Source organism: Trichechus manatus, unplaced genomic scaffold, assembly GCF_000243295.1.
Source record: "Trichechus manatus latirostris isolate Lorelei unplaced genomic scaffold, TriManLat1.0 scaffold00153, whole genome shotgun sequence".
In the NCBI taxonomy this organism is placed as follows: Eukaryota; Metazoa; Chordata; class Mammalia; order Sirenia; family Trichechidae; genus Trichechus; species Trichechus manatus.
In genome coordinates, this window is record NW_004444089.1 from 240,077 (window position 1) to 266,522 (window position 26,446).

The 26,446-nt window shown below is 42.3% G+C and overlaps 1 protein-coding gene across 3 annotated transcripts in view; it reads left to right on the forward strand.

Moving 5' to 3' along the window:
- The window catches only part of MBNL2 (muscleblind like splicing regulator 2), a 194,493-nt gene that overhangs the window by 50,655 nt on the left and 117,392 nt on the right, over nt 1–26,446 (forward strand). For all 3 annotated transcript variants that reach the window (XM_023740312.1, XM_023740313.1, XM_004386014.2), the window contains exon 2: nt 12,330–13,110. In XM_023740312.1, coding sequence (XP_023596080.1) covers nt 12,937–13,110 — 174 coding nt within the window. In that variant the 5' untranslated portion in view covers nt 12,330–12,936. The remainder of the gene's footprint in view (nt 1–12,329; nt 13,111–26,446) is intronic.

A 26,446-nucleotide genomic window follows, 5' to 3' on the forward strand; every position in this document is an offset into this window, starting at 1 on the left:
GTTGGGGCAGGAAATGGACGTTCCAACAACCACTTCTCTGGGAATCCAGGGCTAGATTTCAGCCTGCAGTTCGATGAATAGTTGCGTCTGGCTGCAGCCATTGGCTACTGGGCATCCAGGAAGCCGTCAAGTGCTCTGTCCGTCTTCAGTGCTACCTACTACAATTGCTTTCATTCAAATAAGAAAGTCTCCTAACGGAATTATGAATCTTAGGATGGAAAACACAGAGTGAGAAAGTATCATCTGAGAACAAATATGTGTTGAATACATTGTATCCGGCTGTGGTTTCAGGAATATATTGAGAACTTTCCCCTTTTCTTGACTGAAGGTGGGATTTCTTTCTCCGCCCGTTCCTGGAAACAACAACAAAGACAGATCTGAGATTTCCACAGGTGAAAACGAGCCCTTGGTTCTGTGAATTTTTCACTTGTACTGTAAAATATCCGACTGTAAAAACAAATGTTAGTTGGGAATTTCTCCTTTTGTTTCCTTTGTCTTTCACCCTTGGCTTATCTGGCTCACTGTGTGACCTTGGCTGTCCGTGTGTTGTACTTCCCCTGTAGAAAGGTATTTATAGTGTGTTCAAAAGAACAAAGCAGCCTGCGAAAGGAAGACATCATTGTCAGCTGTGGTTCTTTCTTAGAATGAATCTGTGAGTGTTTGGAATTAATTTTAGAAGAGGCTCTAGCAAAGGTTTGTCTAACTAATCTTCCAAGAAGGACTTCATAACTTGTAGCCACCTTCATAGAAAGGGCCTTTCTGCTTTTTTTTACTTACACTTCATTGACTTTGGAGAAAATTCTAACTTTGAACAAGTAAAAGTTATTTTTTCGTGTGTGTGTGTGTGTACCTGCATGCAGATGACTTTTAATAACTAATATTGATAAGGGTGAGATACCATAGACAGAGTACTTACAGTACTAAATGTATTTTGGTGGCAGTACATATGTTATGGCTTAGGTATTATCCCCTTAATCCCAAACAAGGAAACGGAAGCTCAAAGAGATTAAATAATATCTCACAGCTATTCAGGTTGGAAAGTCCCTGAGTGGTGCAAATGGCTTGCGATTGACTACTAACTGAAAAATTGGCTGTTTGAACCCATTCAGCAGTGCCATGGAAGAAAGGCCTGGCATCTGCTTCCATAAAGATTATAGCCAATGGTCTGACTGAGACTGGAAGAACCTCAGAAAGCATGGCCCCTGGATTCTCTCTCAGCCCAGAACTGAAACAATTTCCGAGGCCAACTCTTCAGACAGGGATTGGACTGGACTGTGGGACGTAAAGTGATACTCGTTAGGAGTGTGCCTCTTAGCTGAAGTAGATACAAGAGACTAAACAGGCAGCTTCTGTCCGGAGGTGAGATGGGAAGGCAGAGAGGGTTAGGACCTGGTTGAATGGACATGGGGAATCAGGGGTGGAAAGGAGGAGTGTGCTGTCACAGTATGGGGAGAGCAATTAGAGACATAACTATGTATAAATTTTTGTATGGGAAAAATTAAAAAAAAGATTACAGCCAAGAAAACCCTGCAGAGCTCAGTTCTACTCTGCACATGTGGGATTGTCATGAGTCACAACTGACTAGATGGCAGTAGGCTTGGGGTGTGTGTGTGTGTGTGTGTGTTTATTCAGATTAGAACAGAGACTAGAATCCAGCTTTGCCTAGTAGAAAAGTTTATTCTTACCACTAAACTATGCGGAAGTTCGAAAGCACCATTTTATTTATATTTTTAAAGATTTATAGAGAGACTAAAGGTGTCTAGAAAGAAACATCTTTTTAAAGATGATCGCTTTGCTGCCCCCCCGCCCCCCCGTTTTTTTCCTTCTGAAAAGTCAACCAGGCCCTTTATTTCATTTGCAGCGAGACCTCTTTCACGTCCATACTTTTCTTGGTCGACTTGCCTTCCTCTGAGAAGGTCCCAGTTAGGAACCCTCTGCTCAGTGTTTATGATTACAAGGCAGTGTGAGCTTCACTCCTGGAGATCAAGTGACTCTCAGCTCCAGTTCTTCAGCCACATGCTCCTCAGGGTCCCTCTCCAGGGCAGGCGTCTGCATCTGATAGGCTCAGGGGATGCTGTCAACCCATGGATGGCCAGGGCCGAGCACAGTGAGAGACTGAGAGATGCAGAAGCAGACGCAGGGAATCTTGAACCTCAAGCCGCTCACAGGAAGGAAAAAAAAATTTAAGTATATTTTATAAATTTTAAAATTAATTAAAAATAGGAAACCTAGTGATTTTAAATATTAAAAATTAGGAAACTCAAGGAGAGTTTCCTTATTGTAATTAAATGTATGCACAATAAAATTAAAGGCATCCTGTAAATTACTTAATGGACAAAGAGTCCTTGACTGTCTGACTCAGAAATCGGTTTATTTTGCAAGGATCCTTTAGTCAGCCCCCTAGGAGGCCGATGTCTGGCAGACAGCTCAAATACCGTAGATGACCCGGAGAGTTCTGCTGTGTGCTATGGAACTATGTTCCTTAAGGCAGTCTTAAATTTTGATCAGTCTCAGTCTCAAGGTTGGACACGATGGGTGTTTTTCCTTTTAAAAACATACAGAACAGCTACAGAGGTTGGCAAGGCAGGGACACCTGGGACCCTCAGCCTGGGCTTATCTGAGGGGGGGAGTGGATGGAGGTCGCCTCCTCTGCCAGGTGAAAGTCTAGACTTTCCAAACTCATCCCGCTGCGTGATTTAGCAGATGTGAAAGAATGCAAGCAGCGAATTCACTTATAACAGTCATAAGTCACAGCTTTCTGAAAACCCAACACGTAGAAGAGTTTTAAATGTATTTTGAAAATTGAAGCGTCATCGAAGTAAAGACCGTAAAAATAGCTGGGGTTATTTGCAGAACTGAGCAGCAGGTCCTTTGGCATTTCAGGACGCACTACTGAACCTCCTTTCTTTATCCTCCGCCTTTAATCCTTCAGTTCCTTTCAAGATGAATCAAGCAGTGAACCTCGATGTTTGTTGTATCCCGCCCTGCCTGGAGAGGGTAGTGCTCCTCAAAGGAGCCCCTTCAGTCAAGAGTAAGGACTCAGGGCTCAGATGCTGTGCCAGAGGTCGCCGAGGACCACCCGCCTCGTTAAGTCGTTCTTTCAGACAAAGGTTCCAGAAACAAAGCTGTCCCCTCTAAGGCTTGCTTAATCCCGAATTAAGTTTACAGGGCTATGAGCTGGTCTATTTTTTTAAATCTCTCAGGTGTTTTTGTTTAGGCTTGTTTTGGCCTTGAGTGGCACAGATGGTGAAGTGCTCGACTACTAGTTGAAAGGTTAGTGGTACAAACCTAACCAGAGGTGCCTCCAGAGACGGGTCTGACAATCTGCTTCCAAAAGGTCACAGCCTTGAAAACCCTATGGAGCTGTTCTGCTCTGCACACATGGGGTTGCTGTGAGTCAGAAGGCAACTAACAGCAACAACAACAGTTTTGTTTTGTTTTTGTTGATCTTAAACGCCTCACTGGGAGAAGCCAAGGGCCAGCCCTCCTGCAACTGTTTCTGTGGGAATCACCGAACCCAGGGCCATTCAGGCACCTCGGGGAAGCCATCTTTCTTTTCTCAGCCACCAGCAGGATACCTCGCATACAGGAGAGGGCTGTAAATGCTTATTACAGCGATTCGTCTCAGGAGGCCCTGGGTGGTGCAAATGGTTAATGCGCTTGGCTGCTGACCGAAAGGTTGGAGGTTCAAGTCCATCCAGAGGCACCTCAGAAGAAAGGCCTGGCAATCTAGTTCCAAAAAATAGCCGTTGAAAACCCTACGGAGTCTAGTTCTGCTCTGACATGCATGGGGTCACCACGAGTTGGAATTGACTGAAAGGCAATGAGTTTTTTTTACAGTGGTTCTCAAACTTGAGCGTGCATCCAAGTCAAATCACCTCCTACAGGGCTTTTGAAGACACGGCTTGCTGAATCCCCACACACCGCATTTCTGGGTCATGATGCCTGGGGTGGAGCCTGAGAATGTACATTTGTGACAGGCTCCCAGGACACGCCGATGCTGCTGGTGCAGGTACTGGTTCCGTGCCCGACTCCCACCTCACCCCACTCTCCATGACAGCAGCAGAGTGAGCCGCGACCACCTGCTGAAATTCTCCCACAGGATAGTGCCGAAATCCCTCCATTCAGGGCATTATTCCTTCAGCATGGACTTTGGCCTCTGTTAAAATGCAGAGGTGCCTTTGGAGGAAGACGGACAGTTAATTCCACAAACATTTGTTGAGCATGTTCTACATCCTAGGCCCTGAGTGCACTGTGGGGATTGAACATAATGGGCGAAACCCTGGCCCTGTCGGAGCAGATCACTGCGGGAGGGTGGATGGAGAAATCAGTAATTGCGGTTCTTGTGAATTCAGGAATAATGACATCGATTTGAAAATAATTGCCAGCCAGTGCCGAAACATGGGCTATAAGAGAGGTCACCTAAAAGGGGCCAGAGAAGGACAGATGAGGGAGTGCTGCATCAGAATGCAGGGTTGGTGAAGGCTTGCCAGGTGGTGACTTAGCTGAGCCTTGAGGGGCAAGGTCAGAGCGCCTTCAGTTAGGATTTAGAAAGGCACCAGGGAGTGTTTTAGGCTGGGTTCTCTATAGAAGCAAAACCAGTGAAGCATTTATATAGAGACAGAGATAGAGATCCACATATACATATACATATATACACACACACACATATACATATACATGTACATATACACATACATATACACACATATATACATGTACATATATATACATATACACACCTATATATACATATACATATACACATATATACATGTACGTATACACATATATACATGTACGTATACACATATATATAGATATACACACCTATATATACATATACACATATATACATGTACGTATACACATATATATACATATACACATATATACATGTACATGTACATGTACACATATACATGTATATGTACATATACACACATATTTACATATACATGTACATATACACATATACATATACATAGATTTATCTCAAGGAAGTGGCTCATTCAGTTGTAGAGGCTGGCAAGTCCCTAGTCCATGGGTCAAGCGTCAGGCTGGAGGCTTCTCCTGACTCATGTAGCTGCAGGGGCTGATGAACTCAAGATCAGCAGGTCAGACGGCAGGCCGCTGGCTCATGGGCTGCAGAGGCTGACGAATCCAAGATTGGCAGGTAAGATGGCAGGCTGCTGGCTCAAGTCCCTAGAACGAGAGGTCAGAAGATGACGAGCCGGATGCAGGATCCAGAGCAGAGCAAAAGCCAGTGAACTTTGCCAGAAAATCCATATATATTGGATGCAGGCCACAACTCCAAGGAAACTCCCTTTCAACTAATTGGCTACTTATAGCAGATCTCATCATGCAGGTGATTGCATTATATCAGATCTCATCACGGAGGTGATTACCTCGTTGCGTAACTGCCAAAGTACATCGTAACTGCCAAACCGCTGAGAATCATGGCCCAGCCAAGCTGACACACAACCTTAACCATCATGGGGAGAGCACCTGAGGTTTCCAGTACCTAAGGCGGATGAGGAAGAGCATATGCCAAAGAAGAAACTAGAGAAATAATTACAGCCAACTACTTCAGAATCTTGCTTAGTTTCGGCTCTCGTAGGAGCTAATTAGAAGGAAAATTGTTTGGGAACTTGGAAGTAAAACTAAAGCCCCAGTCAAAAAGCAGTGAGGAAAATGGAAGCACTAGCATGTACTGATAGAGGCTTACACAGGAAGAACCGGGAAGTAGTGTGGGCAGGAGACCCTGCTCCCAAGGGCAGCCCAGGAACTCCTGGAAAAGGGGAGTGGCGCCTTGCGCATCATCAGGGCCAATGTGGGCACAATTGGGGCTATTGGAGAATTAGAAGGAGGTACCCTCTTCAGACAGATACGTGTTTAACAGGCGCCCCTCTGGACGGATGAAGTAGAAAGTGCCACCCCTTCCTCCAGGATCACACACGGCACTAGAACAAGGGCTGTGCCCTCGAGGGATGTAGGCACTCTGTCAAAGCTGCCAGACTCTACCAACAGTGACCGCCCAGACAGGGAACACAACAGAGAGTCTGGGACGGAGCGGAAGAAAAGTGCGGAGCAGAACTCAAATTCACGTAAAAAGACCAGACATAATGGTTTGACAGAGACTGGAAGAACCCCCGAAACTATGGCCCCTGGACACTCTGTTAACCCAGAACTGAAACCATTCCCGAAGCCCACTCTTCAGACAAAGATTAAACTCGACTATAAAACAAAAAATAATACACGTGAGGAGTGGGCTTCTTAGTTCAATCAGATACACGAGGTCAAATGGGCAGCTCCTGTTTGGAGGCAGAATGAGAAGGCAAGAAGGGACAGGAACTGGTTGAATGGACACAGGGAACCTGGGGTGGAATGGAGGAGTGTGCTGTCATATTGTGGGGATTGCAACTCATGCCCAAAACACCATGTGTATAAATTTTTTATGGGAAATTAACTTGAGCTGTAAACTTTCACCTAAAGCACAATTGAAAACAAACAAATCTGCCGGAGTGTTTGGGCTCCTCTTCACACCCAGTGTGACCGTAAAGGGCCCTAAAGGTCTTCGCTTCCCTTCTGGGTTAGTAGCAGCTGGGAGGAAGGAAGCAGGCTTCAGGCCTTTGTAGTGAAGCCGCAGGATTGCTAGCGAAGCTTCTCTGTGGGTTCCCTTCGGCTGCAAAATAAGGTGGTCTGAGAAGTGGGGCTGCTCCAGATACGTGGCCGTGAGTGCAGTGCCTTGAGTGCCTCGTGCAGGCCTTCTGACCCTGGCATCTCCCTGCGCTCACAGTTTGTAGCTGTACGGATCCACCGCAGATACAGTCCTGGTCGTTGATCTAGGACGACTGCAGGCGGAGAAAAAGCCTGAAAGTGGCTTTATTCAATAAATATAGAGCAACTCCTCCTTCTGTCGCCTCGCATTTGGACAGCACCCACCTGTTTACAAAGCACTTTTATATTTCCCCTGGAATTTGGCCTTTGTGGTAGCAACCCTGAAAAGTAGGCAGGGTCTGTTATCAACCTTTTACAGATGAAGAAACTCGGTCTCAGGGAAAGTAAGTGACTTACCCAAGGTCACGTGGCTAGGGACCTTGACAAACAAGGATCCGAAGCTGGCCCTGAGGACAGGGTATTTCCACCATTCCACCAAGTTCTGTGTTGGCTGATAGGAGACGTGCAAAATCCCCTAAGTTGGCATCGTCCGGTAGAAACATAACATGAGCCACTTACATATATAATTTTTTAAAAATTTTATTGTACTTTAGTGACAGTTTACAGCACAAATTAGTTTCTCATTCAAAATTTTATCCACACATTGCTTTGTGACATTAGTTGCAATCCCTGAAATGTGTCAGCGTGCTCCCCCTTTCCACTCCGTGTTCCCCGTGTCCGTTTGTCCAGTTTTCTCTGTCCCTTCCTGCCTTCTCATCTTTGCTTTTGGGCAGGTGTTGCTCATTTATTGATTGAACTAAGAAGCACATTTCTCACGTGTGTTATTGTTTGTTTTGTAGACCTGTCTAATCTTTGGCTGAAAGGTGGACTTTGGGAGTGGCTTCAGTTCTGAGTTAGAAGGGTATCTGGGGGCCATTGTCTCGGGGGTTCCTCCAGTCTCTGTCAGACCAGTAAGTCTGGTCTTTTTTTGTGTGTGAATTTGAATTTTGTTCTCCATCTTTCTCCCGCTCTATCCGGGACGATCTATTGTGATCCCTATCAGAACGGTCAGTGGTGGTAGTAGCCGGGCACCATCTAGTTCTTCTGGCCTCAGGCTGGTAGAGGCTGTAGTTCATGTGGTCTGTCAGTCCTCTGGTCTAATATTTTCCTTGGGTCTTTGGTTTTTTTCATTCTCCTTTGCTCCAGGCATGATGGGACCAATAGATGCATCTTAGATGGCCACTTGTGAACTTTTAAGATCCCAGATGGTACTCACCGAAGTAGGATGTAGAACATTTTCTTTATGAACTATGTCGTGCCAATTGACCTAGATGTCCCCCGAGACCATGGTTCCCAGCCCTCCGCCCCATCCACTTGGTCCCCGAAGGTGTTTGGGTATGTCTAGGAAGCTTCTATGGCTTTGCCCTGGTCAAGTTGTGCTGACTTCCCTTATATTGTGTGCTGTCTTTCCCTTCACCAATATATAGTTTTTAATTTTCTAGTGGCAAAAAGAAGCAGGCACAATTAATTTTAATAATAATATCTAATAACATCTATTCAAAATATTATCAATTCAACGTATAACCAGTATGAAATAATACTAAGGAGGAACTTTTAATTCCTTTTTTCCATCCTAAGTCTTTGAAATCAGTGTGTATTTCACACTTACAGCATGTCTCAGTTTGGATGCAAAATTTTCATTGGCAGTACTTGATCTGTATTTAGATTTCATAAAAATATAGAAGTGATAAAGAAGAATTGTGTATTCAGGGTGGTCCAATCATACTTAAAAGCTTTCCAATAACTGAATCAAGGATTTGTTTTTAAGTTAAATTTAAATTAATTAAAAATTTTAACTTTAGTTAGTGGCACTAGCCACATTCCGAATGTTCAGTAGGCACACGGGGCTGGTGGCTCCTGTATTGAACAATGCAGTCCTAACACCCCAGCTCCCAGGTGCTTGCGGCCCTGTAGATCTAATATGACTGACTAGGTCTGTATGCAGCATATTTCAGCCATGTTGAACATTGGTCTTCTCCATCCTTACCTTCTCCTGCTGCCCACCATTGCTTGCCTCCTTTGGTGGACTCAGCCTAATGTAGTTCAAGTCTCCTTTCTCTACCTGGTTCCAACAGCCACCTCTCCATACCCACTCCAGAAAGTGGAGGTTGTAGTTGCCCAAAGGAGACAGTGCCTCTGATAACAGTAGCTGGACCACTTTTAGACTAGCAACAGAAAACAAACTGGGAGAAAGAGTGGATTAGCAGTGGTGGTTCACGGGTGGAAGTCTCACTTTCCATGGGGAGACCCGGGTTCAGCATCTGCAGTGTAGCTCAAGTGCAGCCACCACCCGTCTGTCAGTGGAGGCTTGCATGCTGCAATGGTGCTGAACAGGTTTGATCGGAGCTTCTAGACTAAGATAGGCTAAGAAGAAAGGCCTGGTGATCTACTTCTGAAAAATCAGCCAGTGAAAACCCACAATGGATCATAGCGGTCCGGTCCGAAAGTGGTCATGGGGGTGGCCCAGGACAGGGCAGCGTTTTTTTGTCCCATTGTACATAGGGTCGCCAGGAGGTGGGGGCTGACTCGATGGATGGCATCTGACAAGACGACAGCAGGGTGTTTATAAAGTTTGCACACTCCTTTCATTCTGGATCATTTTGACTCATCTGTGACTCTGCAGTCGGAAAGCGTGGTCACTCCTAATTTTAAGAGCAAGTTTGTTTTTTTTTTTTGTGGTGTCTGAACATCTAAATTCTGGTTGGATTTTCACCCGTTGCTGTTGAGTTGATTCTAACTCATAGCGGTTCTATAGTGACCCTGCAGGACAGAGTAGAACTGCCTCCTAGGGTTTCCAAGGCTGTACTCTTTGTAGAAGCAGGCTGCCATATCTTTCTCCCACAGAGCGACTGGTGGGTTAGAACTGCTGACCTTTTAGTTATCAGCCGAGCGTGTAATCACTGAGCTACCAGGGCTTCTAGGGGAGAAAAACAAAACAAAAACTCTTTTAATCTAAAGTTATAAGCAAAAGCATGCGCCATTCACTGGACTGGATTGCAAGCATGGCTTCTACATGGTTTTTAGGGATACTTGAGTAATTATTCATATGTTATCTACGCGTAAATCCATATTTCCTTTTTCTTTTCCTGCACATGAAGTCTTGAGAGAGACTGTACTGCCTTTGACAATGGACATCTCCCTCATCTTTGTTATCCTGTAGCCTAGCTCAGGCCAGTCAGGAGTCAGGAGCTCTATAAAATCATTTGCACATGTGAACTAAATGTGTTCCACCCATAATTTAAATCTCCTTGTTATTAGTGCCTCGTCGGCTGAATAAGTGGATAGAAATGTTGCCTTGTCCCTTGCTTCCCTCACCCTTTGTTCTCACTGGCTTCGAGGTGGGGGTTGAGGTAATGAGGCTGCAGGTCCAGGCTGGTCTATGAAACCTGACCCAGAGTAAATTTGGTTATTAAACTCATTTTCTTAAACGCCTTAACTTAAGCCAGTTGATTTTAGCTGCTGTGAGCCCAACGCTGCCAAAGATGCAAGTAGGAGCCTGCCTGCCTGCCTCAAACGGTGTATAATTGAACTTATGTATGTGTCCTGGCTCTCAAGCCTGCCAATTCCCTGAAATGCACACAGTTACAACCCGTACAAACACTTTTACAAACAAGCACAAGAATTATTGGGATGAAGTAGCATTTCCCACCAGTCCCAAGAGATGTCCTGCTAAATAAGTGTTCCATGATCAGATAAGCTTGAGAGACGCTATGGCAGCCCTGCCCCTCTTAGAGACTCACCAGGCACCACTGTGCATTCAAGGCTGACAAAAGCCCTATTGAAAACGCCTGTTTGACCTAGTTTAACCGGGAGTTACGGAGCCCTGGTGGCACAGTGGATAAGTGCTCTTCTGCTAACTGGAAGGTTGGAGATTCAAACCCACCAGCCATTCTGCAGGAGAAAGAGGTGGCAGTCTGCTTCCATAAAGATCACAGCGTAGGAAACCCTATGGGGCAGTTCCAGTCTGCCTAGAGGGTCTCTACGAATGAGACTCATTGACTTGACAGCAGTGAGTTTGGGAACTCGGAGTGAACTGAACTTAATGGATTGTGGGATCCACTTTTTCACTTGTGCTTAAGAATTGTTGCACCCTGAACATACTTGATACATGTTGGTTTTAAATCATCTACCTCTAGTAGTCCTTTTCTTCCGTTTTTAATTTTTTTTAGGACATCAAAGCTAAACAAGTATCGAAGGTAGCTTGTGGCATATACAATTTATGAAAATGATAAACTGCTGGTATTTTGTGCTTTAGTGACGCTTGATTCGGTAATGATAAATGTTAATGTTCTAATAATTTCATAATCCTGGAAAAAATGAAAAGAAACTTGTTGTTTTTGTTAGTCGCTGTGGAGTTGATTCCGACTCATGGCGATCACGTGAAGATACATGTGTTTTATGTCAACAATCTGAATTCACTAGTTATATTTTTGTTGTAGACAAGTGACTTACCTCCAGCATTCCACAGAACAGAGAATTTTTAGATTGTGTGACCCAGTTAAAAACTAAACTAAACTAATGCTAGCTTGCATTCATTCATTTAGTCAGTCATCAGTTAAATAGATGAATGACTCATTTATTCAATGCATGTTTTTTGAGGCCCTGGTTGATGCCATAAACTACGGCACTAGGGATAAAGAAGTGAAAAATACAAAGAATCCTTATATGCTCACAGTCTTATAGGAGAAAACTAACTTTAAGCAAATAATAACAGTCAAACCAAAAAACCAAACCCACTGCCATGGAGTGGATTCCAACTCATAGTAACCCTATAGGACAGAGTAGAACTGCCCCCTAGGGTTTCCAAGGTTAAATCTTTATGGGAGCAGACTGTCACATATTTCCCCTTGGAGTGTCTGGTGGGTTTGCACCACTGACGTTTCAGTTCGCAGCTGAGCGCTTTAACCACTGCGCCAGTGCTCCTCTGGTAATAACAGGGTTGTTAGGTGCGGTCAAATCAGTTCCAACTCATAGCGACCCTGTGCACGCACGACAGAACAAAACACTGCCGAGTCCTGCACCATCCTAAATCACTGCTACGTGTGAGCCCATTGTTGCAGCCACTGTGTCAAATAACAGTAGAGAGGCAGCATTAAGAGATCTGAGAATACATTTCAGGGGCTCCTACCTAGCCCTCTCCAAGTCCAAGTAAACTAGAAAAGAGTAAAGAATATGGAGCTCACATTTCATCCAAAAATGACAATATCTTTATTATATAGGAGAGACACATCTCAAATAATTGTTTATACTACTTCCAACAAAATCAATGGCCTAAATGTGAAATTAATTGGAAACCACAGTTCTGATACATTGTTTTGGTGATTAAGCACATTAGATTGAATTGTTTCAGAATGCCTAATTATTGTGTCTACCCCACTCATCTGTTTGAGTCACCCTCACTTTGGGACTGCTGCCTAGATTATTTCTGCAATACAGTTTCTGTTGCATATTCCCGTGGGTTTTTTTTCTTTTTTAATGCCTGTCTTTTCTCACTATACTCCAAGAACTAAACTGCACTTTTGCAAATTCTAGGTAAGGACTCAATAATTGTTAATGTGTTGATTCTATTGAGTTTGGGTATAAACTGATATTTTATTTGTGTTTTGCAGGTTTATGATTTAAACGTGCCTGTGTAAAGTCACTTGTACCAGAAACTGCAGCCTGGTGGCTCTTTGTGGGTTCAAATCTTGTTTTTCTGTCAACACACAGTATCCTGACCCTTACGAGTGGACGAAGATACCTCACTTGTTTGACTTTGCCAATTGCTTGATTCAAAATTGAAAAGTGTAGAAGGAAAAAAAAATCCTGCTAAAATATGAACATCTGAGTGGCTTATACTCTAGCATTGTCAATAGCTGTAAGCCTCAGAACTAAATATTCTCCAAAGGAGTGAGTGCCATATTGAAGTCACTTTATTAAAACCAGTTGTGTCTGCAAAACAGTCAAGAGACACGGACGCTTACAGCCAGAGATGACACTGAATGTGCTTTTATTGTGGCCCCCTGTCTTCAAGTGGGACATATTGATTGACGAGTGACACCCGTCAATAAATTCTCTTCTCACTCGGCTTTCTGGATTGGACTTCATTAAGCAATTTATCGCTTACCTTAAGACTTACATGTGGGATTGTTCACAACAGTAGTTTTGGAATTATTGGAAGTTGGGTTGATATCATCATTTAACAGAAACTAACAAAATTCGATTAACTTTTTCACCATGGCTTTGAACGTTGCCCCCGTCAGAGATACAAAATGGCTGACGTTAGAAGTATGCAGACAGTTTCAAAGAGGAACGTGCTCACGCTCTGATGAGGAGTGCAAATTTGCTCACCCCCCAAAAAGTTGCCAGGTTGAAAACGGAAGAGTAATTGCCTGCTTTGATTCCCTGAAGGTAAGAGAATGTATCTTAACATGTCATTTCAATGCCACATGGGACTTTCAAACAGAATGTTTTTCATTGTACTTCTTACGGAAGTTTAACAGTAGCTTTTAGATTCTGTTTTCCTGTTTGTAGTAACTATTGGGAGATTTTCACTCAAATTTTTTTTAATGTATCAGGCATTTATAAATTCTTTACACGTCCATGTTTAAATTAAAAATACATGATGGTGTATTTCTGGTCTGGCATGACATTCGTGTACCCAAGAGTTTAAATCAAAGTCTGCCTTGTGACAACAGAAGATAAATATTTTATGAATGTTTGATCTTCTGGAGGTTATATAAAGGTGAAGAAATTGAATCTGTTACTTTTATGTGCCGCTTACCCTGACTCACCTCTTGAAGCATTATTTATTCTGTGGTTTTCTTTCTTGAGCAAGAGTTGCCTAAACTATTTCTGAATAAGTTTTTCGTTTTCTCTGAAAATTTGTCATGGCTAACAGAAATTGTTGAACATATACTCAGTACTCCTTGAAAGCCTACTATGTGTAAATTACGTACCAGAAACTAATGTGATTCAGATTGCGCCCTTGATGAGCTTATGTCTGGTAGAGAAAATACAGCACGAGCTAATACTGTAGTACAAGATAGAAAGAGACAAGTGCCTTCCTTCAGGGAGGAATCGAGAGAAGACTTCTATGGGAGTCCACGTACGAGAGAGCTGGCTTCCAGCTGACGGTTTCAAGGAGTGTTTTCAGCGTTCTTGGCACCAGAGGTGGATACTAAAGTTGGGTACAGTTCGGACTTGAAGAGGTGGGGGAATCATAATGAAAGATCTGGTTGAAGGAAGCGGGACAATTTAGCCCACAATTCTGGGAGGCTTATTTAACCCAAAAATTATAGTGCTATAAATCCCAGATTATCTAGAACAGTCCTTAGGTCATGATGACATTGTTTTTAATAGAGATAAGTAAAATACATAGCTAAAAAGAGTTTAATGTTTAAATCTTTGTAAGACTTCATTTAAACAAGTTTACCCAAAAAAAAAAAAAAATGTTGATCTGTACTGTTGGTGTATGATTTGGGAAAACATAGTGTTGTGAGTTCACATGATAGTGACCTTAGCCTGTTCTTGGATTTTGAAGGGAATGGGTATGTCTTTGGGGAAAAGTTCATCTTGTAAGACAAAATATGTCTTATAAGAATTATTAAAAAAACTCTGTTGCTGTCAAGTCCATTCTGACTCATAGAGACCCTATAGGACAGAGTAGAACTGCCCTATAGGGTTTCTAAGGAGCAGCTGGTGGATTCAAACTGCCAACCTTTTGGTTAGCAGCCGTAGATCTTAACCACTTTGCCACCAGGGCTCCATAAGAATTGCAAGTCAAAGATTTAACTCATAAATATAAGACTTTAAATCTTTTATTTAAGTATATGTAAAGGGAAAAGTTGTCTACACATTAGAAGTCAAAGAACATGTTTATAACCCAACAGAAGTCTTTTAAAGGTTAAAATTTGAAAAATAAGAAGATTAGATATGTAATCTACATCAATAACTATGTCATTTTATTCCCTTTTTGTCCTAAAAATTTATTATCTAGACTTTAAAATTACAAAGCACTTTGCCTAAAATAGAAGTGAACAGATAAATCAAAATTCATATAAACTATAATGGTATAAGGAGTCCCTAAGGGATGCATCAGGTTAGTGCACTCAGCTGCTAACAGAAAGATTTGGTGGTTTGAGTCCATCCACAGTCATCTCAGAAGAACGACCTGGTGAGCTACTTCCAAAAAATCAGCCGTTGAAAACACCGTGGAGTGTAATTGCACTCTGACGCACATAGGGCTGTCATGAGTCAGGGTCGACTCAACAGCAACTGGTTTGATTTTTTTTTTTTAAATAATGGTATAAACATATTCTAAAATTTATTATTTTGATTTTAGTCCAAAAAAGTAAAGTAAGTATGTATTTATCTTTATGATTATCACCAATGGAAACATTCCCTTAAAAAAGCAAAATGTAAATTAAAAATTAGTATGTAAATGCTTTAAGATAATGGCAACAGGTCAAAGATGAGAAATTCATTGCCCAGGTCATCCGCTCTTCCTTCTTTTTATTAATTCAAACCTTCTCTGGTTGGATGTTTCATATTAAATGTCACCATTTTAGCCCCTTGAAACTTTATATTCTTGAAAGTAGTTAGAAAAATATGGAGTAAATATTCTTGGCCTATAAAAGATAAGTATTTCTTTGTTATCAACAGGACATCAGCTTCCAGATCGTTACAGTCCGTCACATCACTGTGGGTTTGCCAGCACCACAGTTGGTTAATGCTTCTGGTCCACAGAGAAAGAATCAAGAATAATTATGTTTAGTGTAAAAACATGAACCAAGCCATGAGAATATTTAACACCAAATTGAAAAGAAAACTCAAAAACCTCTTTAAGAAGGGCCTGAAAGAACAGTTTTCAAATGTTTAAGCATAGTTACTTAGTGCCTCAAGCTATCAGTTCACTTTTAGGATTGTAAAAGTTCAGGTTATTTAATTTGAGTATGATGTTGTCTGTCTTAAAAATCATCCAGCTCAAAAGAAAGTGAAAAAAGCCTACAGGCACTGGAGTAAAAGGGACCTAAGTCTAAAAACCTGTTCAACAACTCCCTAGCCCTGGATGAGTTATTTATCGCTTCTCAGCTTTATTCTCACGTCAGCGATGTTCGCCAGTGAAATTGGCTAAGGCATGCCCAGTGCCCAGCCCCATGCTGGAACATTCGCCTTGCAAGATTGTGGTCAGGATACAAGCAATAACTGCAAAGCCCTTACAATCAGACCTGGCCACAAAATGTACTCAAGAATATTAGCTAAAAAGAAAAATATTGACAATGATAGTAACGAGGATGTTTATTTTATTTCACGTTACATAAAAAAAGATAGTGTTCCCAGTGGAACTAGCATACCCTGATAGAGAAAAGGGGCAAGGGCTTTGAAGTCAGGCAGACCTGGGTTTGAATGAATCCTGAGAACAAGTTATTTCACCTCCCTGAACCTCAGGTACCTCTTAGGTACAATTGATATAATATACTTGCTTCATAAGGTTACTGAAAGGACTGAATGGCCTGAGATATGCCAGATGCCTAGCAGAGGGCCAGGTATGTTAGGGACTGCCCATATGAGTTCTTTCCTTTCATAATAAAGTCAATTAGCACAACTGATCCATTGATTTTGATGACTGGACTTAAAGGCAAGATGTATCCAACTCTTCGGAATCCACCGTGTGGGTGGTAATACCACAGTCATGCAAATTAGTCATGAAATTAGGAGAAATCAGGTTTGGGGCAGACATCACTGTTGTTGTTGTTTGTTATAAGATAGTTTCTGAAAACACTTTGGGGTATTTATTTGTATTTGTAACTGTGAAAGCCATCTGTTGACCTATCAGTATACAGACAAGTCATCATGGGTCGAAGGTATCCCGTTTTGGGGGTTATAAGTTGTTTGTATACATCATGGTAAACAAATTGTGGTTGTTTGGAAAGAAAGTTGCTGAAGTCTTTGAAAAGAGAGTTGTGCGTATGTAAACACTTTTATAAAAGATATTTCAGAAAATAGAGCGGAGTTCTTATGGTGACATTTGTCCATTATTTGCAACTGTTGCCTTGCTTCGCATTGTGTGTGACATCACAGGGCATGCAAGCATTTGTGATTTTTTTTTTAAGTTACAGTATTATTATGAACAATGAACATTGTTGAAATTTTTTCAGGAAGGCAAGATTACATTCTAGAACGTTGCGTTCCAAAAGTTAGGCTAACTTGACAAAATGTAGATTGTTTCATGAGCAACCAACTTCCTGGTAGCTAAGACCTTGACCAAACTGACTCCGTCTCTGACATCACTATAATCCATGAAACAGCTTCCCTCACAGTTGAGATGTTTGAGATTTTTCTTTTCGGGTTCTTTTTTCCTGTAATGGGTAGGGATTATATCTGGACTGTTTTGCAAATTGAGTCCATCCACGAGGAATAAATGAATGAACTTCAATGCTTATTAAGCCTAAAGGTTTCAGTTTTTACTGCTTTCATCAAGTAGTTAATGTATTTGCTTAAACATTTGAATTCTAACTCAGCTTGAAAAAGGAAACAATTTAAAAAATTATATTGCTAATTTTAGTAAAAACACTCCTAGAGGATTAGAGAAAATAGTTTAGACCTTAGATAACCCTTCATTATAAACAATTAGCTCAAAGACAGAGTGATCCTTTTAATGTCTAATCAGATGATGCCACTCCTCTACTCAGGACCTTCCAGCGACTTGGCATCTCACTCAGAGTGAAGACTAATCCTCATAAAGGCTGTCTAGATCCTGTGAGATCTAGTTCCTACCCCCAACCACTCTGATTTCATTTCTCGACTGGCACTCCTTCATTCAGCCCACTCCAGCCACACCCCTTCTTGCCGTCCCCTGAATATACCAACCAGGCTCCTGCCTTTGGGCAGGCTCTCTGCTCTGTCTGCGGTACTCCTGCCTTAGTCATAGGAACAGCTTGTTTCCTCCTGTCCTCAGGTTCCTGCTCAAAATTGCCAAGTATTAGTGAAACCGTTCTGCCAGCCTTATTTCAAAGAGTAATCCCCTCATTGCTATGACCCCATTTCTTTCTCACCTTGCGTAACTGTTCTCCCTAGCACTTATCACCATTTAATAAACTATGTATTCATTAATTGTCTGTCTTCCTCCTCCACCCGACTAGAATGCAGGCTCCTGGTGGATAGGGATTTCGTCTGTTCTGTTCATTGGTGTATCCCCATTGCTAGAACAGTGCCTCACCATGGTAGATGCTAGTAGATATTGTTAACTGATAGAGCATGCAGGGGTGTACAGGTTGTGCACTGCACACTAGGGATGTCTTTCTCATCAGAGTCTATGTGACTGGCACCCCCTGGAGGTGTGCAGTGTACAGTCTGGGTAACCATTTGTTATGGCCCTGCTCTTAGTATCCGAGTAGATTTCAAAATGAGGGAGCTCTGTGCAGGATACCCAGACACAGAAAAGACTCTGGAATACAGTGCAACAATGGAAAATTGACAAGTAAATCTTTTGATTTTTCTCTGAAGGGTGTCTCAGGCTGCATGTGAGACAGGGAAACTGCTTTTTACTACTCTCTTGTTCTTTCTAAATTTCAAAGATGTAAAAAATAAAAAAAGGGTCTTGCCTTTTACCTATGGGATGTTGACTGTATTTTGGCTAGTGGCGAATAAAATTTGAATCTTCATATTTATTGACTACAATTTCAAAATTCAAGGTGGTAGAGATGCAACTCTATTGGACAGTTCTTGAAAACATATCAAGAAAGGTATCAGAATGCGTATGTAATTGTCTTTGACCTTAGTTAGCTTCATGTTCTTGAGTTCCCACTGGATCTTAAATAGAGGTTAATTCTTTACAGAAGTTCTTTGAGTGTTCTCTAAGTTATATGCCTAATATCGGCCTTATTTGCCAATGTAATATCAGACATATTTTTTATTATCAGTAATAATCATTGTAGTAGTATTTTGTTGTTGCTGTGTGTCATCGAGTCGATTCCAACTCATAGCAACCCCACAGGACAGAGTAGAACTGCCCCCTGGGCTTTCCTAGGTTGTAATCTTTACAGGAGCAGACTGCCAGGTTTTTTCTCGCACAGAGTAGCTGGTGGATTGTAGCCACTGCCTTTCGGTTAGCAGCTGAGCACTATTCGTACAGTAGAGCCTACTTCATGCCAGGTGTTCTTCATGCATTACCTGTTCCTTCCAAAACTCTGTAAGGTAAGTGTTAAACCAGTATTACAGGTCTACATACAGCTTCAAAAATGTAAGTAACTCACTTGTAACATCGTTGAAAATTAATCAGACTTACAAATAGTGGAGAAAGGATTTGACCCCAGGTAAGTATGACTCCAAAACTGGCACTATCTATTACCCCCCTCCTAACGCCTCTTACAGAGCCCTGGTGCCACAGTGGTTCTGAACTCAGCTGCTTACCAAAAGGTTGGCAGTGCGCATCCATCTACCGCTCCTTGGAAACCCTATGCGGCAGTTCTCTGTCCTGTAGGGTTGCTATGAGTCAGAATCGACTCGATGGCAATAGGTTTTGTTTTTGTTTTTGTTTGTTTTTTTTAACTCCTCTTATGCAGAATAAATCATTGATCTAATTAATTTTAAAATTCCTAATAACTTAATAATATTCAAGTTTAACAAGTTCAGCATATTGAAATGTAAAAAACATTCTAAAATAGAAGCCCTCAGGAATAAACTTGTTTAGTTACTAGAAATTTAAATATTTAAAAGAAGAAAGTGCAAGAGAAAACAAGGCACATGTTGTGTTGATTTTTGTTCGTATCTATATACAAATATTATACCTTCACTTACTAGATCTGGGTAATGAAAATGAGTTTTGTCCAAGATGTTGGCGTGTGTCTACCCACGTGATTCTGAAATGTACAAATCAGCTTTATGATTTAATGGAGTGCGGAACAGGTTCATGCTTGAAGGGTTCTTGAACTCCGCTCCGCCTTTGCACTTCTAGTATAAGAGGTCCGTTTCCCTGTAATCTGGCTTCTGTCCTCTGGGTAAATCAACCACTTCCTCTTTTGTGGCTTCCCTAGACCCTATTCACATTGCTATATAATAGTTTGCTCATGTAAATCCACGTCCCAGTATGAGCCTACAGCCTCCAAAGGATGATGATTGTGTCTTATGCATCCTTGTACCCCAGCATCTAGCATGGCATCTGCATAGAGTAGAAATTCAATAATAAACATTTAGAGAATGAATTGATTAGCAAAGGAATCCCCACAACTTTTCAAAATGGGTTGGTTGATAATCATGAGTGACCCCAAAGCCCAACACTTCTTTGCGTCTCTGTTAAACATTTTCTTTAGCATCTCTATTTAGTATCACAGGACTGATCAACGTCTTTCTGGGATTTTCTCCTGCTACACCCCCTGCCCAATATTCTCCCATTTCTTTTACCAGTCTAGCTCCCTTCCTAGTTTGCCTCTAATCCCACCTCTTCCCTTGCTCCCTAACTATAGACACTCCCCAACACTCAATGCCGGTCCTTCCTATTTTAGGTTCAGTGATGAGCTCTGACAGCTTAGCTGCATTCATGTCTTCAACTCCCACCTCCGTGCCAATGAATTCCAGATCTGGGTGTGTGCCCTCTCCTTGCCAGTTCTAGCACTCCAACTGTCTATTGAACATTCCCATCTGAATAACTCATTGTCACCCCCAGTTCAACAATATCTAACTCCAAAGTCTTCACCCCACCCCACGCCACCAGCCACCCCCCAACACGTTGTTCCCCAGGCATGAAAATCTTGGTGTGACTCTGAACACCATGTTGGGGACTCTTTATCTTTTGCATATGTGTGTCTATGTATAGGAAACTATAACATCTTTAAAAATTAATCAAAACTATGGAATCTTTACCCAGAAAAGTGCCTATACTTCATTGACTATTGTAAACAATTTCAAGATCTCAGGATTTCTTGTTCACCTCTAAAAGTCCGCCTGTGGACTGTAAGGTAAGAAATCCTAATCTAAGGAGAAGCCTGAAAGATGAACGTGGGCACCAGAAGGCCAGAGGATCATTAAAGATACCTTTTAGTTATTTCACAGATTTGGCTAGAGCCGAGATTAGCAACAAATTCCTCCTAATACTCAAGTTATTCGATGCTAAGGAAGGAGATGCATTTAGCTTTCAGGATAAGAGGACCATTACTTCCTGTCTAATAGCAGGTGGAGTCAGTTTCAATGCTTTTAGCAAGCTGAGGAATGAGGATTCTCCAGGAGTTAGACATCAGCCTACATGTCTTATTTTGGGATAGCACGTGCATAGCAAGATGCCTACGTGTGAGACCAGTTTAAAATGAAGAGTTAGACAAAATAATCCCCACACGTGGAAAACGACAGAGCTCAATCACTGTTCTCTAATTTGATGAGCCCAAGTTGGGCTTCAGAATCTATCTCTACACAAAGTCCTGAATAGCCAGTAGCCATCCATGGAGTTAGCCAGAGAGAGGAGGCTTCAAAAACTCCAGAGAGTCTTTGGTACTGAGTAGAAGGAATGAAGGGTCCCTGGGTGGAGCAAGCAGTTTGTGCTCGACTACCAACCAAGAGGTTGGCAGTTTGAACCCACCCAGTAGCACCATGGAAGAAAGTCCTGGTGATCAGGTTCCATAAAGATTACAGACAAGAAAACCCTACAGAGCTCAGTTCTACTCTGTAGCACATGGGGTTGCTATGAGTCAGATCAACTCAAGGGCAACAGATTTAGAAGGAATGATGATAACTTGACATTATGTGATTACAGCATGCTGTGGTTAAAACATAAGAATCTATAAAAATGATTCATGGAAAAAATGGCAAAACTAGTTTTCACCTAAAAATTAATGGAATAAAATATCAATTTTAATCATGTTCTTTAATAACTGCATTTGTTTATTATTCACTTTGCCTTGGGGAGTAACACTAAGTTTTGTTAGTTTTGTGTACTGGTTCTTATTAAATCACTTCTCATCAAAGTTTAAGAGGAAAAGAAACATTACATATTAAAGGAGTAATTGTCTATTTCTTCTAAAAATGAAAATAGCATGCATTTTGTCATACCCTTCTTCTTTGTCAAACTTTTATTTTTAGAGTATTTTTGTTTGTTTTTTTAATACAGTGACATAACTGGGGGCAAAGAATTAAAGTAAAAGCACGGACCTGGAATTCTGTATTTGAGCCTTGACTTTGCTGCATGTAACTTTATATCGTTTTACCTCTCTGGGCTCCAAGTTCCTCACCAGTTAAATATTTGTTCATTTATTCATCCACTCATTCATTCCCTCTTTCATTAAACAAGGAATTCGAACTCAAAATCTGCAGGAACCAGCAGGTTATGTGAATGAGTGGCTCAGCTCCCAGCGTTGGAGAGACCCAGGGGTTGTTGAGCCTGCAGTCAACCAATGAAGAGCACATGAAAAATCAGCTGTCATTGAGTCAGTTCAGACTCACGGTGACCCCACTGGTATCAGAGTAGAACTGTGCTCCAGAGGATTTTCAATAGCTGATTTTTCAGAAGTAGATTTTTCTTCTGTGGTGCATCTGGGTGGACTCAAACCTCTAACCCTTCGGTTAACAGCTGAGCGCATCGACCATTTGCACCACCCAAGGACACTGCAGACAGCACATAGCCTCTGCGAAGGTGGCCATCTGTGACTTAGCAGCAGATAGCTGCTCTCTGCGTTGTGGGAATCTAGGTTTTTTGTTTTTTTTTTAATTTAATAAAGTTTCATTTTTCATAATGTACAGTTAGTTGGACCTGTTCACGCATCTTCCTCAGCGGCTGGGGTGTCTCCACCCTTGGCGTTTCTGGTGTGAATTACTTGAGCTCTGTGCTGTGAAACCAGCTTGTTAAGTCCTTTACTCAACAGCTTCTGAAGGGCTTCCCTGGCCAGGGAACCTTGAATCTTCAGTCTCTCAGTGATGACAATGGGGTTGGTTGTAAGCTTGTAGTTGGAACTTCCTTACAGAGTTCTTCCTACTTGCCTTTGTCAAAGAAGACCAGGTGATGGAGCTTGTCCTAAACATTGCCTGTGGACCACTTCTTTTTGGCTTTGCTCCCGCATTGGTTCACTGGGTCTTCGTCTTGGCTGACTTTGCAGCGTCTTTCTTCTTCTTGTCATCCTTGGGCAACATCTCAAATATCAGAGAGTAGCTGCTATGACTCCAGTCTTGCTGAGGTATAAGACAGAAAGGCCCAGGTGGTTTTTCAAAAAGAACCACAAATCTGAATTTTGATGTGAAGTTTCTCAATATCTAAATTTTGTCAACCAGTTAAAATATTTTTAAACACTCCAGTCCAAGCAAAACACATCTACAGGGCAGACACAGACTACAGACTGCCACTTCGAACCTCTGAAGCAAACAAACAAACAGTGCGTGTGCGACAGGCACTGCTAAACCCTGGGAATAGGACAGCGTACACCATGCAATAGCGGTCATCGAGGGCAGAGTGAATCTGCCCTCAGTCAGCCTTGAAAGACTTCATTTGCGTTGCTTTGGTGATTCACCCTTAACTGGTTTTCCCATTACCTCGCTGGCCACTCTGTCTCCTTTCCTAAATTACCCTCCTTCTCCTGACTTCTAAAGCCTGGAGTCCCTCCAGGCTGTGCTTGAACATCTTCTCACCTTCTACTCACACCCACAGTGGACTCCTTAATCTTTTTACAACTCACCAAGCATATTCTTGCCCAAGAGCCTTTGTTCTTGCTGGGCCGTCTACCCGAACGCTAGACACCCTAGATGGTCTCGTCCAGTCTAACGACCGCAAATTTTCTATATGCTGAATATTTCTTAATTTGTCAGAAATTAAGATCCAGCCCTCCTGATTTCTCCTCTGAACTCTAGACTCATGTATTCAGTTGCCTACTCGACAACAGCTGTAATTGGATATTGAAGTGCCATCTCAAATGTAATATGTCCACTCATCCATTTTTGATTCCCCTTTTCAAACTACTGCTCCCCAGCATACCCATTCTCAGTAGATCATTCGTTCAGTTGAGCAAATCAAACATCTTGATTCTTCTCGCTGTCATCTCAGTAACTCCAGTTTTCTCTGCCTTCAAATATATCCTAATCCAGATAGTTTTCAGCACTCTGTCATGAGCACCCTGGCCCAGACGACTATCATGTCCTATGTGGACTCTTATAATAGCCTACAGTAACTTTCACTTTTGCCCCACCCTACCCCAGCAGACAGAGCAATCTTTTGTATCTGACAGCATGAAATTCCCTTTCTCAAAACTTCCAACAGCTTTTCATTACCTTTGTAAATTCAAATTCCCTTAAGGCCCTGCGGACATGTCCCTCTGTTGCCCCGTAAATCCGCCACTGTCCCCTCACCACTTTGCTCCTGTCACAATGGTCTCTTTACTCTTTGGGGCCTTTGCACTTTCTGTTCCCTTCACCTGGAATGCTCTTCCTTCCTTGAGTGTTCATAACCACAACCTAGCCATAACCATAACCCTATTCCTAATGCTGCCACTATCCCTAATCCTAACACTAGATTTAACCCTAAACCTAACACTAACTCTGCCCCAACTCTAACCTTGGATCTAGCCCAAACCATAACATTAGCCCTCAACCTAACCCTACCCCTAGATCTAACCTTAGCCCTAACCCTAACCCAAACTGCAAGCCTTGTTTCCTTACTTCAGTTTGGTCTTTGCTTAAATGTCACCAATCTATCCCCTAAAGCACACCGAGAACTTATCCTTAAGCTAAGCTGTCTGTCTGCATGTCTCTTCATTATCTGTCTCCTCCACTAGAATGTAAGGCTGTAAGATGAGGATTTCCTTGCTTTATCCCCTGTGCCTGGCATCTGCTGGGTGTTCAGTTATATTTGTAAGTGAACGAATATATCCTTCAATCCTAAGCTTTTAGATATAACTATCCCAACAAAAAGGAGCTGTGGTGGCTCAGTGATTAAGAGCTATGGCTGCTAACCAAAAGGTTGGCAGTTCAAAGCCACCAGCCGCTCCTTGGAAACCCTATGGGGGCAGGTCTACTCTGTCCTATAGGGTCGCTGTGAGTCGGACTCGACTCAAAGGCAACAGATTTGGTTTTGGTTCCAATAAAATTCAAATCACTTTTTTTTTGGGGGGGGCTATCTATTACTAATGTTTTCTGTTGATTTACTGAGAGAGAAGATATTAAGTCAAAGACTTGTACAAATAAGACTCTTGGGCTTACAACTCAGAAGGTGTCTGTGGGTCATGTCCGTGTTTACGGCTGTCCCGACAGGAGGTCACATGGAGATGTGCCCGCACAGTATTGGCTAAGAGCTATCAAAATGCAGGGAGTGGCTTGTCAGGCCACTGTGGTCCACTCAGTAATTCTGAAAAGCCATCAATTGATGCTGCTATTTGACAAAATTTTCTCTAGTCTGCTGTAAAATAAGGGCATTGAAATAGGCCCCACCCCGCCCCGCCGCACAAGACTAAATATATTAAGTGTAATGGTTGTTTTTTATTCTGAGATTGTTTCCTTCCTATTTTTCGGATTATTCTGTTCCTTTCTTTTATAAAATGATTGCTCTGATAGATGAGTTTTAGTGTCCTTTTGTCCTCAATGTCCTTACTTAGCAAAAGAAAAAGCAGACAACTCTGACGGTTTCCCACTCTTCTTGTTAAATATTACTGCTCCATAAAATTCAAAGGTAGGAACCCACCTGTCCACACTGCTGACCTGACATCCCCGTGGCCAGAGTCACTCCTGAGTCGCACACACAGGAAGGGCATTGTCATGAGCGTTGTTGCTGCTGTTGCCTGCCGTCGAGTCAGCCCAACTCAGGGCAGTTCCACGCGCAATGGAATGAGACGCTGTCTGGTCCTGAGGCATCCCCATGATCAGTGGAGGATTGGGCCGTTGGGTTTTCATTGGCTGATTTTCAGAAGTAGCTCGCCAGGCCTTTCTTCCCAGTACATCTTAGTCTGGAAGCACCACTGAAACCTCTTCAGCACAAGCCTCCACTCAAAGACAGACAGGGTCTGTGCATGATGTGCATTGGTCGGGAATCGAACCAGAGTCTCCCGTCCGGAAGGCTGGAATTCTACCACCGAACCAAGAGTAACTGTTAAATCCACACGTTAACCGACACGACCATAGAACTCCTCTAGCCATTTTCCGTTAGCAAACGAGCACAGCTTGCTCCATCAAATAAGCTACTTTTCATTTTGGGTTAAAAAAAGAGCCTGATATAAGACCTTTGAGACACTGAGCATGTGTGTTTCAGTATACGGGAACGAGTCCCCAAGAAGCCAAGGGCAGCTCAGCAGGCAAGGTCTAACCCATGGCAGATGGCAGACCCTGGGGCTGGGGAGACCAGGATTGTTCTGGAAGAAGTGCACCAATGATGAACTTCACCTACTGTACAATTTTCCCACGAACTGAGCCTGCTAATAGTAAATAGCATATTCTTTCCAGTTGGTTTGGTTCAGTTTCCTCGGGCTGAAAGATTGTAATCTAGTGTGTATTACTGTTTCTCAGCAGTCATGATCAAAAAGTGTAAAACTGATACTCAGAGTACAAACCCTTCCCCTGAGCACTGACCCTTTGGAATCAGGGAGTGAGTGGATGTTGATATATTTATTTGTGGTCAAACTTACCTAGCCATCCTGTCTGACCAACCAGCATTTTGGAGATATGACTGATAAGATCCTTTTCTTATGACTGAGGTCATTTACCCATAATGAATATTAAGCCCCGTAGAAGAAGGAAGGGAAAATGACTTGGAGGCTTTAATGTAGTTAAAGCAGAACAAAATGAC